Source organism: Marmota flaviventris, chromosome 4 (assembly GCF_047511675.1).
Source record: "Marmota flaviventris isolate mMarFla1 chromosome 4, mMarFla1.hap1, whole genome shotgun sequence".
Classification (NCBI taxonomy): Eukaryota; Metazoa; Chordata; class Mammalia; order Rodentia; family Sciuridae; genus Marmota; species Marmota flaviventris.
This window is the reverse complement of record NC_092501.1, coordinates 121,553,341-121,571,029: the sequence shown is the minus strand read 5'-3', so window position 1 is coordinate 121,571,029 and position 17,689 is coordinate 121,553,341. Positions and strand designations below refer to the sequence as shown.

General features: G+C 36.1%; 1 protein-coding gene across 3 annotated transcripts in view; it reads left to right on the top strand.

The window, feature by feature from the left end:
* The first annotated feature begins 537 nt into the window (after window positions 1-537).
* Mtrf1 (mitochondrial translation release factor 1) overlaps window positions 538-17,689 on the top strand; it is a 34,920-nt gene continuing 17,768 nt past the window's right edge. The window contains exons 1-7 of one of the 3 annotated variants that reach the window (XM_027928884.2): window positions 539-1,076; window positions 2,431-2,574; window positions 3,041-3,460; window positions 5,177-5,268; window positions 6,867-6,948; window positions 7,145-7,252; window positions 16,850-17,022. In XM_027928884.2, the coding sequence (XP_027784685.1) occupies window positions 3,049-3,460; window positions 5,177-5,268; window positions 6,867-6,948; window positions 7,145-7,252; window positions 16,850-17,022 (867 nt within the window). In that variant the 5' untranslated portion in view covers window positions 539-1,076; window positions 2,431-2,574; window positions 3,041-3,048. Of the gene's footprint in view, window positions 1,077-2,430; window positions 2,575-3,040; window positions 3,461-5,176; window positions 5,269-6,866; window positions 6,949-7,144; window positions 7,253-16,849; window positions 17,023-17,689 lie in introns of all 3 variants that reach the window. The other 2 variants (XM_027928883.2, XM_027928882.2) reach the window with 2 other exon arrangements.

Here is a 17,689-nt window from a genome sequence, read left to right as displayed (position 1 = left end):
GTGGTGCTGAGGATCGAACCCAGGGCCTTGAACATGCTAGGCAAACGCTCTACCGCTGAGCCACAACCCCAGCCTCCCCCACCCAGACCCTGTCTTTTAAAAAACTTTTAAAAAACCTTCTGAATTCAATAATATGGGGTATTTTTCACCTTTTCTTTCCAGAAAGAAAAATGGAGGCACAGAAATCAAATGACTTGCAAATGTGATAGCCAAGGATTATATCCCACTAAAATATTCAAAGTATAGTAATATGTTCGCATTTTCTTGGAGTTGTTTAATTGAATTTTAAAAATATTTATTTAATTGGTGGATTACAAACTATAAATATTGGTTGAGCCCCTGAATTCTATATGTGCATGCAACATTATAGTCATTACCTTATGGAGATATAAATACATATACCTGTGTATTTACCTGTCTTTTGGATCCTGTTGTAACTTTTAGGTTTAAGGTTTCTTTTAGTCATTGGATATTTTCTCAAGTTTTGGGAGCTGAAAATATAGCAATTAACATACAGTATCTCCTAAATTTGGATGATGAAAGTGCTTACTCATAAAAAATCAGGGGTTCCGAAAAGCAAGTTCTTGTAATTTCACCTATAATACATTGTAAATCCTGAACTCTTCATCAGAACAGAGACCATCTCTCTTCTTGGTTTGCACATGCCGGTGAAAATCAAAGCTCCTCCACCTTTGGCTCAAGGTCAGGTGTGGAAGTGGTGGTGGTGGGGGCCTTCTGCAGGACAAACTACAACTCCCAGGATCCCTTGGTGGTAGCCCCTGGGAGTTATGGTTCGTTGTCGGCTGTGTCCTTCCGTCCTTCCACCATTGGAACACACGCTCTGAACTCCCACTCCGGATAAATAAAGCGCGTTTTCGTTTCGTGAAGATTTGTCTCGCTTTGTCATTTCTCTCATTCTAGCTCATTGTTAGGGACGCTCAAAAACTACTCTGCAGAAGAGTCCTGACCGAAGAGGAGCCTGAGGCAATCGTCAACCGGAAGGAGTAATTCACAAAGTGATAGTGTTCCGGGTCTGAACAGCTGAACGATAGAGGGTCACGGAAGGTTCCGCCTCAGTAAGGAAACTTAATGCCTTCTTTTCTTTTTCTTAGTTACTCACAATTCTCTTCTGATCTTACCGGGACTGGTTTTCCCGTCCACCTCCTGGTGGTGCCTTCCTATGGAGTCGCTCCATAACAGAGTTGTGCAGTATGGTTTGCACGTGCTGCTTTAGCGCCGGCTTACCATCACTTTTGACACGCTAACACCGAGAATTGCTTTTAAGATGGCAGAATCACACTGTTATTTTGGGTGCTAGAGAAATTTTGCTCGAATCAGATATAAATGACCCTAGAGAGTAAATGTCTCGATTTTATCCCTTAACATTGAGGTTCATGACCTTGAGAGTTATTCACTCTACTGCTGTTCATAAAATGGAAATTTTAGCTAGAAGTATTTTATCAAAAAATGTTTGTCATCTTTTTATTTTTTCCACTATCAAATGGGGGACACACTCACTCTGATGAGCTTGATGCACAGAAACTGCTGGAGGAGTGTTAAATTTGTGGCCCTGAATAATGATGCGTGCTTCCACAATCCATTTTCAAATGAGATTCAGTATGTTAAATCAGTAGAACCCCAAATGTTGACTATTTTAGAGACCATTTTGAATATTTTATTTCCTAAGCAATAATGCTGTTAGCAGATTTAGAGAGATGAAATGAGCTAATATGTAAAATACACCTCCTTCCTGGAGATGGTGCCAAAATTTAACTCTTATTTCAATTTCAAATCTTAGGATTTTAGAGGCAAACTGTTTTTCTTCGAACACTTTGTATTTTCCCTTTCTTTTTTTCTTGTTGGGTGCTGGGGATTTAACTCAGGGGCACTCAACCCTTGAGCTACATCCCCAGCCCTTTTTATTTTGATATGGTGTCTTGCTCAGTTGCTAAGGCTGGCCTTGAACTTGTGATCCTCCTGCCACAGCCTCTGGGATTCTAGGCATGTGCCACAGCACCCAACTCTTCTTTTTCTTACTTAATAAAATCATTGTGTGTTTTTGTTAGCTCTTGATTATCTGAGGGGAGAACAGGTAATTATTGTACAAAGCCAATTTCTACTAACCTATAATTTTTTTAAAATTATGAAAGTAATATGTGTTTTATATGTAAAAGACTTGGAAAAGTACAAATCAAGCAAAATGTACATAATCTCTAGATGACTAGAGATCCTCTTATTAACAGTTTGGTATGCTCAGCTTTTGGTTTTCTTTTTAAAAAATACTTTCATACTTCCAGTAGAGTTTTTTCCCCATATGTTGTAGAATGTTTTGAAAATATAACTGAAATTATATTATTTTGTATCTGCTTTTTTTCACTTAATTATCATCATTGTCCCTTGTTAACCGGACCTACTTTCTTGTTCTCTTAGTATTTGAAGTTTTCTTCTTGAGGATCTCGGCTAGAAGTGACTGCAGAATTGAGAATGACAAAGTATTAAAATATCTTGGAGTAGGCAACTTGCATTCAAATAACAGCTCTACCTCTATCCAGTTAGTGAATAATCAAGATAAAGGTACCTGAATTCATAGGACATCTCGATGCCTAGAATGAAAAAGAATTAGACAATAGTATTTCCTTTAAACTTTAAAAGGCGACAACCATGAACCACCTAAAATTTGCACAGTTGTTTTGTACCTTCCAAATGTTTATTGACAGACAATTCTTGACCCTGGATATTTTCTAGAAAATAGCTAATTTAACCCATTCTGTTTGTATATTTGTTTGTATATTTCCCACTCATTTGCCTTCGTTAATTATATATGTTGGGTGGGGTGGAAAAAGGATGCTGTTTTCATTTATTTTAATATGTTGTTGTTCAGAAGTTTGAAGAATTCTTATGAGTTGTTGGAACTTTGGGGCTGTATTTTGAGCTGGCTGATAAAGTGAGAAAAGCATCATTTATTTGAAGTTCCAGCTCTATTGTACCATATATCTTTAGAGTTTATTTTTCTTTTCAAGTTGTGTTTATTGTATTTCAGGTGCTGAAATGAATCGTCACCTGTGTGTTTGGCTTTTTAGACATTCATCTCTTAATGCTTATCCCCAGCATCACGTAAACCTGCATTCTCATCAGTTTAGACAGATACATCTCTCTACAAAGCCATTTAGACAAAATGGGAATCACATTCTCCATCGTCTGTTAAGTAAGAATTGGTCCAGGAGATATTGTCATCAAGATACCAGGATGCTCTGGAAGCATAAAGCACTACAGAAATATGTGGAAGACTTAAATAAGGAGTATCAAGCACTTGGTCAGTGTTTGCAGGATATCTCTTTGAATGAAAGGAACCAAAAGTCCTTGAACCAAAGGCATGCTGAGTTGGCACCACTTGCAGCCATTTGCCAAGAAATTCAGGAGGCTGAACAAACAATTAAAGAATTAGAATCAATGTGTGAAAGTAAGTAAAAGATATGTGTGTGTAAGTACAGGATTGGCTTTTTACGTTAAAGCTTTAATGAACTGTATCTTTTTTTAAAACCCTACAAGCAGTAAGCTCAACACTTGGCAAGAAAAGAACTCTGTACTTAGAGTATTTGACATATTTCAGCTTCTAAAGATAACTACTAAGAGATTAGTCTCATTAAGGTACTTGCTAAAAAGTCTCCACCCCTGACTTCATTGTCTGTTCCTCAAGGACAGGGCTTGAGTCTTTTTTTTTTTTTTTTTTATCTCTTATGCCAATCATAGGATATAATAGGCTCCCAAATACTTACTGATTTAATAAAATTGAACTGGACTGGATTTTACAGATTTATAGCAAATAATAAGAGACCACGAAAAAAATTATATGATTAGAAAAGAAAATTTTCCTAATACCTATGAACCAGGACTGTGGGGGTTATGTCAGCCTGGTTTGTGGTATATGTGCACAAAGTGATACCAGTAGTAACATTACAATTCTGCAGCAGATGATTTACAAGCTCAGAAAATACCTTAACCAGGAAGCTCTCCTGAAATGCTGAAATTTGGATTATCCCCCTTCATTTGTGTCCTGTGACACAATGGCATTCTGCTTATCATGTACCATGATTGTGTGCATGTGTCCATCTTTCCCAGACTGACCCACTTGAGGCTTGGACCCATGTTTTATTCTTCCTTGAGTCTTCAACAACTAGAAGTATGTCTAGCACATAGTAAGTGTTAAATACTGAAACCGTGAATGAGGCACAGAATCCCCATTAGATTAAAGACTTTTGTGACTAGAGAAGAATTTTATAGAGCCTTCTTTCTTTTACAATTATTTCTTCATTTCTATTTTCTTCCTAATAATTATTGAGAATCAAAAATTTCTACTTTCGTTTGCAGCTCTCACAACTGATACATGCTCAACATCTAGAGCAATGGAGTCAAAGTTTATGGGATTCACCATACTTGGCCATTCTGTCATTGTTATCTTGTTTTGCTAGAGTTGCATAATTGAACTTTCTGCTTTTGAGATATATGAAAAGGACCATTGTTTCCATGTAGCACAGATTACAAGGCTATATTTTATTTGACCCACATAGTGTTTTTAAAAAATATGCTAGATATGAATGTGTCAAGAGATTTCAAGACTTCTTATATGTGACTTCTTTTAAACAAATGAGTTCTAGCCACTGCTAGAAACACATCACAAGAGTATTGAGTTATGGCTGCCATCTTCAAAGGGAAATGATCACCCCAGTTTGCTCCAAAACTTAACCTTATTTGGGTTTATATTTAGTTAGCCAGTTCCTTTTAAGAACTGTTTAGTTAATCACTATTTTCTTTTTTTTTAAAAAAATATGTTTTTAGTTGTAGATGGACATAATAGTTTTATTTTATTTATTTATTATTTTTATGTGGTACTAAGGATTAAACCCATACATGCTAGGTGAGTTCTCTACCACTGAGCTCCAGCTCCAGCCCATAGTTAATCACTGTTTTCTGTGCTTACTTATAGATATTAAATCACAATCTACAGAGGGGGATGGTCAAGATGCTTAGCAAAACTCATTAATTGACATTCTCCAAGTATTTTAATGCTTTGCCTTCCTAACTGAAGTAAAACATAGACAAAAGATGAGGTGGCTATTTAAGACTTTTTCTGTAACTGTTTAAAAACTTTACCATAATTCCTGTTGCTTGTTTTTAGGTCTAAATAAACAAGATGAGAAGCAGTTACAAGAACTTGCATTGGAAGAAAGGCAAATCATTGATCAAAAAATCAACATGCTGTACAGTGAGGTATGTTTTAGGAAGTAGACTAATCTCAATAATGTTAACATTAAGAAATACTCCTCCTGCTAGACTGAGTTGGTGCCTAAAGTACTTCGCAAACACTGGTTTATTATCTTATGATAAGTAATTATGCTAGGTTTAGTGCTGGGATTTGTTATACAATGAGATTGAAGACATTGGAATGTTGAACAATAAAACAGAGGTGCCCAGAACAAAAATAAATAAATAAATAAAAAGTAAAATCTGAATCTGTTAACTTGCCAGGCAAGAGAAGACGTGCTAGTAAAGAAATTTAGTCTGCCATGGGGAACAATCAGGAGTTTTTAAAATGTTGAAAGGAGATGATGTGAGTCATAGTGGAAATTTGCACTCTGGATAGAATGGAAGGAATCAGGGGCATTAGAGACAGTTGGTTAATACAAGTCTTTAGTTAGGTTTAATAAGATACTGGGATCTCTCAAGGTTCACGATACTATACATCAGTATCAGCTGGTTATCTCCTAGAAACATAGGGGAAATTTTTCTTTCAAGGTGGTTTCTTTTTCTTCTAACTCAGTGGATGGCTTATCTCCAAAGACAGTGAAGAATACATTTCCCTCTATCGTATTTACCATCATCTTACCTTCAGCTTTCTTACTCTGGGAATCCAGAAGAATGGCTCTTTCAGGGGTTGGAGGGATGAAGTAAAAGTATCAGTTATTCTTTTTTTTTTTTTTTCCTAGTCATTGATGGACCTTTATTTTATTTATTTATATGGGGCACTGAGAATCAAACCCAGTGCCTCACACATGTTAGGCAAGTGCTCAACCACTGAGCTACAACCTCAGCCCTATCAGTTATTTTTATCACTGCTTTAACCAGTTAATCAAAGGTAAACTAAAATATCTGACACTTAGTTTAATATTCTTTCTCATGTACTATCTCATTTCTAGCAGAGATGGAGTATTTCAGAAACTGGCAGTAGAAGTCATGACATGTAGGTACTTTTAATTTGACTTGGAAGACTTTGAATATTAAGGAAATTTTGTCCCCTTTATCCTAAAAGGAAAGTTGATTGCTTTCTTTATTAGGAATCCACTTTTTTTTTTTTTTCCTTGTCATGGCATAGAAACTCTTTGAGTTTTATCTCAGGAGCCCTCAAGCTAGTGTTTAAAGAGTGTCCCCACTGAGAAGGCAAGACATGGCATGGTATATCCACTGACACTTATGGGAGGGGAGAATATGCAATTGTATGTATGTATTTATCCCAAATGAAAACTTTGAAAGCCTTGCTTCATTCATTAGATGAAAGAAGCTACTGTTCAGAACTAATTATGAGAGGCAAAATCTGAAGAAAATTGAATGGAACATTCTGGGCTTTGATCTAAACATCTGCATTTTAGAAAATTAATCTGATAGCAGTGCAGAATATCTGGACAAGTAACTTCATTGTTAACATGAACTGATCACCTGTTTTAGTCTAATTTGATCTACTCATTATAGCATTTTAGGACTAACCTCTTGGGGATACTATATAATTTTTTTAATTACTGATTTTTTTAATGATTTAAGGGCTTTTATCTAAGTTCAAGTAATAATAATTTACTAAGGAAAATCTTTTCCAGCTTTTTCAGAGTCTAGTGCCAAAAGAGAAATACGACCAAAATGATGTTATTTTAGAGGTGACATCTGGAAGAACTACTGGAGGTCAGTAAAATCATGTTATTGTAAATGACCTAAAAAACTCTTGAAGTTTACCTTGATTTGACATCACTATAACATTAAAGTCCACTAAATGTGTTCATCTTTGGAAGTAGTTACTTCTCATTTCCTAAGGGACTCATTCCTAAGGATAGCTGTCTTTGAAAACTTTGTACTAACTGTTTTTTATGTTTTCTTGTAGGTGATATCTGCCAGCAATTTACCCGAGAAATATTTGACATGTACCAGAATTATTCGCACTATAAACACTGGAAATTTGAACTTGTGAATTATACACCAGCAGATTATGGTAGGCATATTTGAAGATTTTGTCCATAGAAGATGCTGAAAATTATATTACATCTGATATTGATTAGAAACATGCTGCCACATTTTAAAAAACATTTGATCTGTTATCTATTAAACACTATGACACAGACTTACAACAGTTGTTTAGAACTCTACTGAGTAGAGTTCTAAGCCAGGAGAAAAGAACAGGAAGGATGAAGCATCATCCTAAGGTGGAATATTAAAGAAAATTTTCCTGGGCAGAATAGATATCTACCTTGCCTTAAAATAATTACTTTGTATTATTCAAAGTATATATATATATATATTTCATGCTCTACCACTGAGCTTCATTCCCAGTCCTATTTATTTATTTAGAGACAGGGTCTACCTAAGTTGCCTAGGCTAGCCTTGAATTTGAGATCCTATTGCCTCAGCTTCCTGAATACCAGGGATGACAGACATGTACTAATAAACTTGGTCAAAATAAAAATTAATACTAAAGTTTTTACTCTAAAAGAGCTTTATCAATTATGTAACATTATCAGAAAATATTATCAATTAGACTAAGTGTCTAATCATGTTAAATTTTTATGGGAGTGCAAAAAAAGTCATTTGTTTTTATTTTTAAGAAACTTCCATTGAATTGGGATAATAAAAATTTATACAACATGAACAATAACAAGCAGTGTAAGACCTTACACTTTTACCTTTTTTGGGCAGTGGGGGATAGCGGGGATTGAACTTAGGAGCACTCGACCACTGAGCCACATCTCCAGCCTTATTTTGTATTTAGAGTCACCTCACTTTTGCTGAGGCTAGCTTTGAACCTGAGCCACTGGGATTACAGGCATGTGCCACCGTACCTACTGACCTTACATTTTTAAATACTCAAGTTGGTTAATTTAGGGTATTTAATACTAATTCTTTTTTTTTTCTCATTTAGTCCATCTGAATATTTTGTATTCTTAGTTATATGATGCTGTACCACAGTAGGATTATCAGTACTAAACTGCAAACTCAAAATAGGGAAAGAGGATCAATTTAAAAAGTAGAGGGAAATGAAAACTAACATATTACACATAAGTAAGTTATGCTTGGTATAGATTTTAAATATGACAGGAAAGGGGAATATCAATAGCAGAAAGAAGGACCCTCCAGAAGCAACAGCATGGTATAGTAGGAAAGACTTTGGTTTGTGGGTAGGACAATGAGGAGTTTACTGACAGCATATTTAATGAGATGTAATAGCTGAAATAGATTTGAGTAGGTGGGTTTTGGACAGCCTTGAAAGCTGAATACGCCTTGATTGATAGAGAATAGGGAACTGTATACTGAATACTGAACTGTAAGAATCAGTATAAAGCAGCTGTGGTGGCACATACCTATAATCCCAGCTACTTGGGAGCCTGAGGCAGAAGAATCACAAGTTTGAGCCAGTCTGGTAACTTAGCAAGACCATGTCTCAAAATAAAAATAAAAAGAGCTAGAGGGGTTGGGGAGGTGGCTCAGTGATAGAGCACTTGGCTAACATGCATGAGGCCCTGAGTTTAATCCCCAGTACCAATAAATAAATAAATGTGAATATGACTTGATGAAATTTAAATTTTGAGAAGATTCTTTGACAAGAGTATGAAGGATAGATTGAAGAGGCTACATTTAAGGCAGTCTTCAAGGTAATCCAGACATAACTAAGAGTTAGAATTAAGAGTAGGGGTACTTAGGCAAATTTGGTAACTAACTGGATACAAGAAGGGCTATTTCTTCTCCAGCATCTCCTATGTATACATCTCACCATTCTGATCCTCACAACCTGTGGGATAGATATTATTAATCTCATTTTACAGATGAAGATCTGGGCTTGGAGAGTAATTAAATAATCCAGGATCACACAACAAATAATCCTGGGATTAAATTCAGGTCTGTTTGATCTAGAGTCACACTACATCCCATTATTCCCCTCTGACAGAAGCGATGAGCCTCAGGGATTCTAATCTTTTTAGCTGGGGAGATTGTGATATTTGTTCATTCTATTGAGTGGAGTTGAAGTTAAATAACAAGAACCCATTTGGGAAGAATAATGTTGAGTGGTTTTTCTTCTTGTGGTTGTTGTTTTGGTTCTGGGGACTGAACCCAGGGTTTACAGATGCTAGGCAAGTTTTCTACCACTGAGCTACAATCCCCAGCCCCATGAGTGTTTTTTTAATTAAGTTTTGAATTAAGCATCCATTTAGAAATATCCAGTAAATGCTAAATTGTGTAACCAGAGATACTGTGAGAACAGAATTCAGGAGACAAATTTGGTAGTTATTAGCACAGAGATTATGTCTGATTTTGAGAGAATAAGTGAGGGAGAATCTATAGAGAGGAAACATTCAGGGCACCAAGCTTTGGGGAATAACCACATTGAAAAAGAGAATAGTAGGTAAAAGAAACAGAGAGGTCAGATACACAGGAAAAGGATAAAGACAGTATAGCATTCTGGAGGCAAGAGCAGAAAGTTTGAAAGAGATAATCAGATGCAGCAGCAGATTCTAAAGAAGAAATAATGGGAAGTGTCATCAGTGACCTCTGAGATGTGTGTTTTGAACGGAACTTTCAAGAATGAAAGAGGGAGAAATCTAATGACAGAAAGAAAGATTCTGTTCCATGTATGTAGAACAGCTTAAATGTTGGTTGGGAAACACTGATTCATTGGCAAAGTAAAGAAGATACTTTAAAATCGCTTCTCGGCCTTTTGGCTAAGATCAAGTGTAAAAAGATACTTTAAAAACTAGAAAGCTCTTTTTAAAAAATACTGCCCTAAATATTTCACTTGAATATCTTTAAAATAAAAACTGAGAATAAACTTCAATTCATTGAAATTGTAAAAAAATAATTCTAAAATTGATATTATAAACTGGTAGGAGAAGAAAAAAGATGTGGATAGGGAATAGAGAAAAGATATCTTCATAAAACATGTATGTTAAATCATATATATTATTATTCTTTCTTTTTTAATGTTTAAATGAAATGAGAATTTTCAGGCATCCTCAGAAGTTCTAAAGTTGAAAAGAAAAATTTTATTTTAAAATTTATATATTAACTCTTAGAGTCATAATTATTTTACTTTGGGTACAGATACAAATAATACTTAACCATTGTATCAGTAGTCAAAACTAAATGATTAACTCAAGTAGTGAAGGGAAATAACTCTTGGTATGTAGTATGTGTCTGATTCTGTTATTCTATAAGCCCGATGTCTAATGAATTGAAATGTTTTTCAAGTTAAAGGTATTCCATTAAATATATTATCTTCTCCACCCCCAACAGATTAATGTTTATAATTTTATTTTGTTATTCTTTACTCATTAGTTGAATTCAGGGAGAGGCCACTTGAAGTAGTGTTATGATTAATTTAACATCTCTAAGAGACATACCTTTTACTATTACTGTAAGAAATGAAATTGTGAAGGGAGTCCTAGCGAAGAGCCTAGAGATTACTCTCTATAGGCTAGACCTTATAGTGGGAACCTGGGTCCTTGAATTGGGAACCTATATGCAGTGGCAGTAATTGGATCCCAGGGCAGCAGGGATCAAGTGGTGTTACTAACCTAAAGGCAAGGTGGATGTAGTTATTGGATAATAGATTCAAAGCAGCAGTCAGAATAGTCTGACTTTCACAGACTTATGACATTGATCATAGTATTCCTGGAAGTAAAATAATAGGAAGTCTATAAATTCTTTTTTTTAATGTTTTTTTAGTTGTAGATGGGTATAATACCTTTTATCTATTTATTTTTATTTGGTGCTGAGGATCGAACCCAGTGCCTTACACTTGCTAGGTGAGTGCTCTACCATGAGCTACAACACCAGCCCCTCTGTGTGATCTGCGTAAGACAAAAGTTCTAGGTCATGTGAACAAAAATCAAACCAAAACATAAATGTGGAGATTCATAGCCCCTCAATCAGTTCCCAGACTTGCACCAGTTCTTAGACCCAAAATTCCTTGAATGAAGACTAGGATAGGTTCCTTAAAGAACGTCCACTGGTACACTACCAAAACTTATACTATTAATCTTTCTTCCAGTTTCCCCAAAGGGACCTTGATCATTTTAACAGAGTTACTGTGCATTGGAAAAAGAAAATAATCAAATCTTTCCAGGACTCTTGGACACTGGCTCTGAACTGAACTAGTCCAGGGAAATCCAGAATATCTCTGTGGTCCACCAGGCAGAGCAGGTGCTTATGGAGGTCAGGTGATCAGTCAAATGAATTTTACTTTAAGTCCATCTCACAGTGGGCCGAGTTGGTCCCCAAACTCATCATCCAGTTATTTCCAAGTTTTAGAATTCATAATTGGAATGAACTACTCAAGAGCAGGCAAGATCCCCACATTGGTTCCCTAACTGGTGTAACAAATACTATTATAGTAAGAAAGATCTAATGGAAGCCATTAGAATTGCTGCTACCTAGAAAAATAGTAAATCAAAAACAATAGCACAGTCTTAGAGGGATCATAGAGATTAATACCACTATCAAGGACTATTCATCTCTTGTTTGACCTGCATAGAAGACAGATGGGTCTTAGGGAGTAACAGTAGATCATCAAAGCTTAACTAGGTCATGGCTCCAATTGCAGCTGCTATACTTAATGTGGTTTCATTGTTTGAGCAAATTCACACATCCCTGGTACCTCATAAGAATCTATTGATCTGGTAAATGCCTTTTTATCCCTACCTGTCAATAAGAACCACCAGGAGCTGGGGTGGTAGAGCACTTGCCTAGCATGTGTGAGGCACTGGATTCGATTCTCAGCACCACATATAAATAAATAAATAAAATAAAGGTCCATCAAAAACTTAATATATATATATATATACACACACACACATATATATACACATACATATATACATAATATGTATGTGTATATATATATATATATATATAAACCCACCAAAAGCATTAGCTTTCATATGGCAAGTCCTGCAGTATACCTTCACTGCCCTCCCCTAAGAGTGTGTCAATTTGGGGCTGGGCATGTGGCTCAAGAGGTAGCGCACTCGCCTGGCATGCGTGCGGCCCGGGTTCGATTCTCAGCACCACATACAAAGATGATGTGTCTGCCGAAAACTAAAAAAAAAATAAATATTAAAAAATTCTCTCTCTCTCTCTCTCTCTCTCTCTGTTAAAAAAAAAAAAAAGAATGTGTCAATTCTCCAACTCTCTATAACAATTTAGTTTGCAGAGATCTTTATAGCCTTTCTCTTCCACAAGATGCCAAACTAGTCTAGGAGAGCTTGTGATGTAGTTCCAGTTACTACTGATACTAGTCCACAGCTAAATGTCAACATTGTACTAAATGTTCTATGTATGTTTGTCTTTTATCCACCTCTCCAACAAAAGACTTTAAAGAGTAGGTCAAATTTAATGATGTCGTATGCTTACATTTTCTTTGAGACACTGCTTACATAATCTTCAGCATGAATAGCTCCGCTCTAGCTTAGATATATATTATTATTTACAAATAAGGAAACCAGTACCTGGACAAATTAAGTAGCTTGCATGTGGGCACACAGCTAGGAAGAAGAGGACCCTCAAATTTGAACTTGGGCAGCCTAACACTGGCTCTGTTAGTTTGTACAGGGAAGTTGTAGCCTTCTCCTTTTCAGCTTATGTAAATTCAAATATTTGCACTCAACATAAAGTAACGGGATGGGAAGAATAATTTTAAAAGTACAACATGAGGAGGACTGGGGTTGAAGTTCAGTGGTAGAGCACTTGCTTTAGCCATGAGCAAGACCCTGGGTTCTATCCCAGTTTCACACACATACAAAAATAAATTTGTTGTGGCTCTACTCTGTTTTAATTCCTGGGTGTTTTTGTACTATAACCATCTTAACACACTGAACATGACTATTAAACAATCAAATTTTTCCTAAAGTCTGTTCTCTTAAGCACATGTCAGCTTTTTTTGTTTGTTTTTTGTTTTTTATAGTGCTGGGGATTGAACCCAGAGCCTTGTGCATGCAAGGCAAGCACTCTACCAGCTGAGCTGTATCCCCACCCCACATGTCAGCTTCTTTATGTGGTATTCAAGATTAGCAGTAATTTGATCCAGTGCTGGAGGAAGACCAGCTATATTGAACTTTTTAATAGATTGTATATCACTCTTTGATACCTTCTTAAGGCATTTGTAAGGGTAATCTAAAACTATACCTAATTTTTGTCTATGTATGTTTGACTCTGGAAACCTGGTAGGTTGGATTTCATAGTACTGTGTCTTCATCAGAAGCGTATTAGGAAGATGGCTGCAGCCACAGCAACATAGTTTTCAGTCTTTCTGAATCTGTACATAAAAACACACAGAACAGGATTGGGGTTGTGGCTCAGTGGTAGAGCATTTGTCCTACATGCATGGGACACTGGATTCGGTCCTCAGTACCACATAAATAAATAAAATAAAGGTATTGTGCCCATCTACAACTAAATGTTTAAAAAAAAAAAAAAACTTTAGTTAAAAAAAAAAACACAGAACAACTTAATAGCAAATCCAGAACTCCAAAACAGCATTTATACTAATACTATTACAAGGTATCTCCATAAAACCCCCTAATATGAAAGTGTTCAAGATAATCCTGGAGTATCATGTTACACTTCAGCAAGGGTCATGTCAAAAGAACACAGAAGTAAACCTGAAGAGGCTTCCATTGGCCAAAGATGAGACAAGTTAAGCTTCAAAAATAATAATTGTAATTGATGTAAATATGCTGGATGAGTTTGTACTCCTGAGTTCATTATGATAGTTTAAAAAAAATAATTGGTCATCTTGAGAGGATAGAAAGTCCCAATTCATTGTATTGCAGAAAAACATTGGTATATTGGTAAAACTAGTAAAGGGACAGAACCAAGCATTTTATCCTGACTGTCCAATGCAGTTGTATCACCGAGTAATAAAACAGTGGACAAAAGGAAATAATTCTTTATAGATTTTTTTTAAACTAAAAAGTAAGAAAGAAATGATAGACTATTTTATAACACATGATGCATTAAGCAGCATATCAAAAGCTGTGAAAACCATAAAAAGAACATTATATGTCTTCTGTAATCTTGACAAGGGGCTCAAGGTGATGTCTGGTTTAGTCTCTGGACCCAGCTGCCAAATTACAGCCAATACAGAGGGCAGCAGAATAGTGAAATGTACCAAGTGCATGCAATCCGCAAAACCAGGCTGTTGGAATTTCTATGGGTCAGCAGCCCAAAGTTTCTTGTCATAGTTTGAATCTGGAATGTCCTACAAAGGCTGAAGTGTTAAAGGCTTAGTGCCCAGTTGGTGGCACTATTGGGAAGTGGTGGAAATCTGAGGGGGTGCATACAGCCTCCTAAAAAGTTGGTTACTGAAGGTATCTCCTTGAAGGGAGTATCTTGTCCCCAGACTCTCTCCTCCTCCTGTCTGACTTGAAGTGAGCCATTTTGTTCCACCATACACTCCTGCCACCTTGATTTTCTACCTTATATAAGGCCTAAGGCAATGGAGCCAGCAGCCAACCTTGAACTAAAACCATAAGTTAAAAAATAAATCTCTCCCTTAAAATTAATTTTTCTAAGGTATTTGTTTTATCATAGAGATGAAAAACTGCCTAAAATATTTTCAACAGTTAATTGGGAGGAAATGAAAGAAATGAATCATAAATGTGTGGAATAAGAGACTTTTGGTACTGGGGATTGAACCCAGATCCTTGTGCATGCTAAGTACCAGCTTTACCACTGAGCTATAAGGACCTGCAATTTTTTTTAAATTAATTTTTTTTGGTTTTTTTTAGTACCAAGAATTGAATCCAGGGTTATTTAACCATTGAGCCATATCCCTAACCCTTCTTTCTTATTTATGTATTTATTTGTTTGTTTATTTATTTATTTATTTTAAGGCAGGGTCTCACTGAGTTGCTTAGGGCCTTGCTAAGGCTGCTTTTGAACTTGCAATCCTCCTGCCTCAGCCTCCCAAATTGCTGGGATTACAGGTGTGTACCATCATACCAGGCTCAATTTTAAGACAGGATGATGATTTTTCACAGGGGAAGTTGAGGTTTTAGGAGTGCTTATCCAGTATGTTAGCGTTTTGTCACTGACAAAATACCTGAGAAAAACAAGGAGGAAAGATGTATTTTGCCTCTGTTTGAAAGGTTTCAGTCCATGGTCACTTGGCTGTTTTGCTTGAGGCTTTTTGAGACAGAACATCATGGCAGGGATCAAGTGGTGGAAAGAGCTGCTTACTTCATAGTGGCCAGGAAATAGACAGAGCCAGGAAGGGGCCTGGGAGAAAAAATGCCTTTCCAGCCCATAGTGATCAGCTTCATCCAGTTAGGCCCTACTTCCTAGTTTCCTCTACCTCCTGATAGTCCGTTTAATTGTTAACCTGTCAATAGATTAGTCCATTGATGAGGTTAGAGCCCTTATGATCCAATCACTTCCCCAAAACCCCACTTTAAATATTGCTGTGTTGGGGACCAAGCCTTGAACATATGAGCCTTAAGGGGACATTCCAGATCTAAACTATATAGCATGGGGAGACCAGAAAAGTTTTTCTTTATCCAAGTGGTTGTCATTAAGCCATATATTGATTCTTGTGATTTTCTGAATCTGAATATTATTGTATCATAAAAAAAGATGTTTTAAAAAAAAATTTAGATGAAAATAAGTTGAGTCTTGATCAAGTGGGTGTGGTGGCTTACTCATAATCCCAGCGTCTTGGAAGACTGAAGCAAGTGAATCACAAGTTTGAGTACAGCCTGGGCAACTTAGTGAGACCATGTCTCAAAATAAAATCAAAAGAATGGGGATAAGTGTTAGAGCACCACATATTCAATCCTTGATAATACTCACACACAAACACAAACAAACACAGAAGCTAAACCTAAGTATTAAGATATTTTTGTGTATCTGACATTCTTCCCACTTCACAGATAAGCAAGAGCTGACTGTCATTAAATTCTTGAAAACTTAGAAGGGCCTATTGAGTTATTAAACACTGCAAAATTATTATGTTGAATATTCTTTTACATGTGGCATTATATTAGCCTAAGACAACATAGGATAATTCAATGTAGACAATTTCTTAGTATTTTTTTAATCGTATTTTTTTTTTAATTATAAAAGTAAAACTTGTGCCAGGCACAGTGGTACATACCTGTAATCCTAGAGGCTTGGATTACAGGAGGCTGAAGCAGGAGGATCGTGAGTCCAAAGCAAAGGCACTAATAACTCAGTGAGACCTTTTCTCAAAATAAAATATAAAATAGGGCTGGGGATATGGCTCAGTGGTTGAATGCCCCTGAATTCAATCCCCGGTACCAAAAAAAGAAAGTAAAACTTGTTTCTTATAGAATACTTACAAACAAAAAATATGAAAAGTAAATACAAATCTACTATTATTCTATTCCCAGAGATAACCATAAACAGTATTTGGTGTTTCCTTTTATATAGTAGTATATTTACATTGTGAAAATATACTTTTGTATCTACCTTATGTTCTCATCTCTGGTTCTATACTCACATTCAGACCTTAAATTAAGGATATTTAGGATCCTAATCGCTTTCACAGTAGAATCTGTAAATATTTCTGAATTTTTCTTCCTAGGTGGACTGCATCACGCAGCTGCTCGAATTTCTGGTGAAAATGTCTTTAAGCATTTGAAGTATGAAGGTGGAATTCACCGAGTCCAGCGAATCCCTGAGGTGGGCCTGTCATCAAGAATGCAGCGTATTCACACAGGAACAATGTCAGTCATTGTCCTTCCTCAGCCAGATGAGGTAACCTCACCAGGAGGTGTTGAAAACTCACTTCATGTAAATGGGTATTTTTCTGAGAAGTCTTAACTTTTAGGTAAATCTGGTTTTTTAATGGTTATTTTTAGTTTCTAATGGGAAATCTTTCCCCAGGTAAAGTTGCCTTTGCTCTTCCTTACCAACCTTAACAAGATATTTTGTTTAAAATAGAAGTGACTTCTTTTTTGTGGGGGGTACCAAGGATTGAACTCGGGGGCAATCGACCACTGAGCCACACCCCCAGCCCTATTTTGTATTTTGTTTTAGAGACAGGGCCTCACTGAATTGCTTAGCACCTTGCTTTTACAGAGGCTGGCTTTGAATTCTTGATCCTCCTGCCTCAACCTCCCAAGCTGCTGGGATTACAGGCGTGTGCCACCACACCTGGTCAGAAGTGACTTATTTTAAAACTGAATCCACAAAGTTTTAAAAATATTGTTACATAAATTTTATCTTAAGAAAAAAAATTAATTCCACAGATACTTCAGGATTAGTAATATAATATCTGCATGGGGTTTCTACCACAACAAAACTTTCATGACTTTTACCTGGAGTCAGGAATTGTTATATTTGCTTGACTCCCATAGATATGTTTTTATATCTTTTTTAGGTAAATTCAAAAGATATAGCAGACACCATAAGATTTATTTCT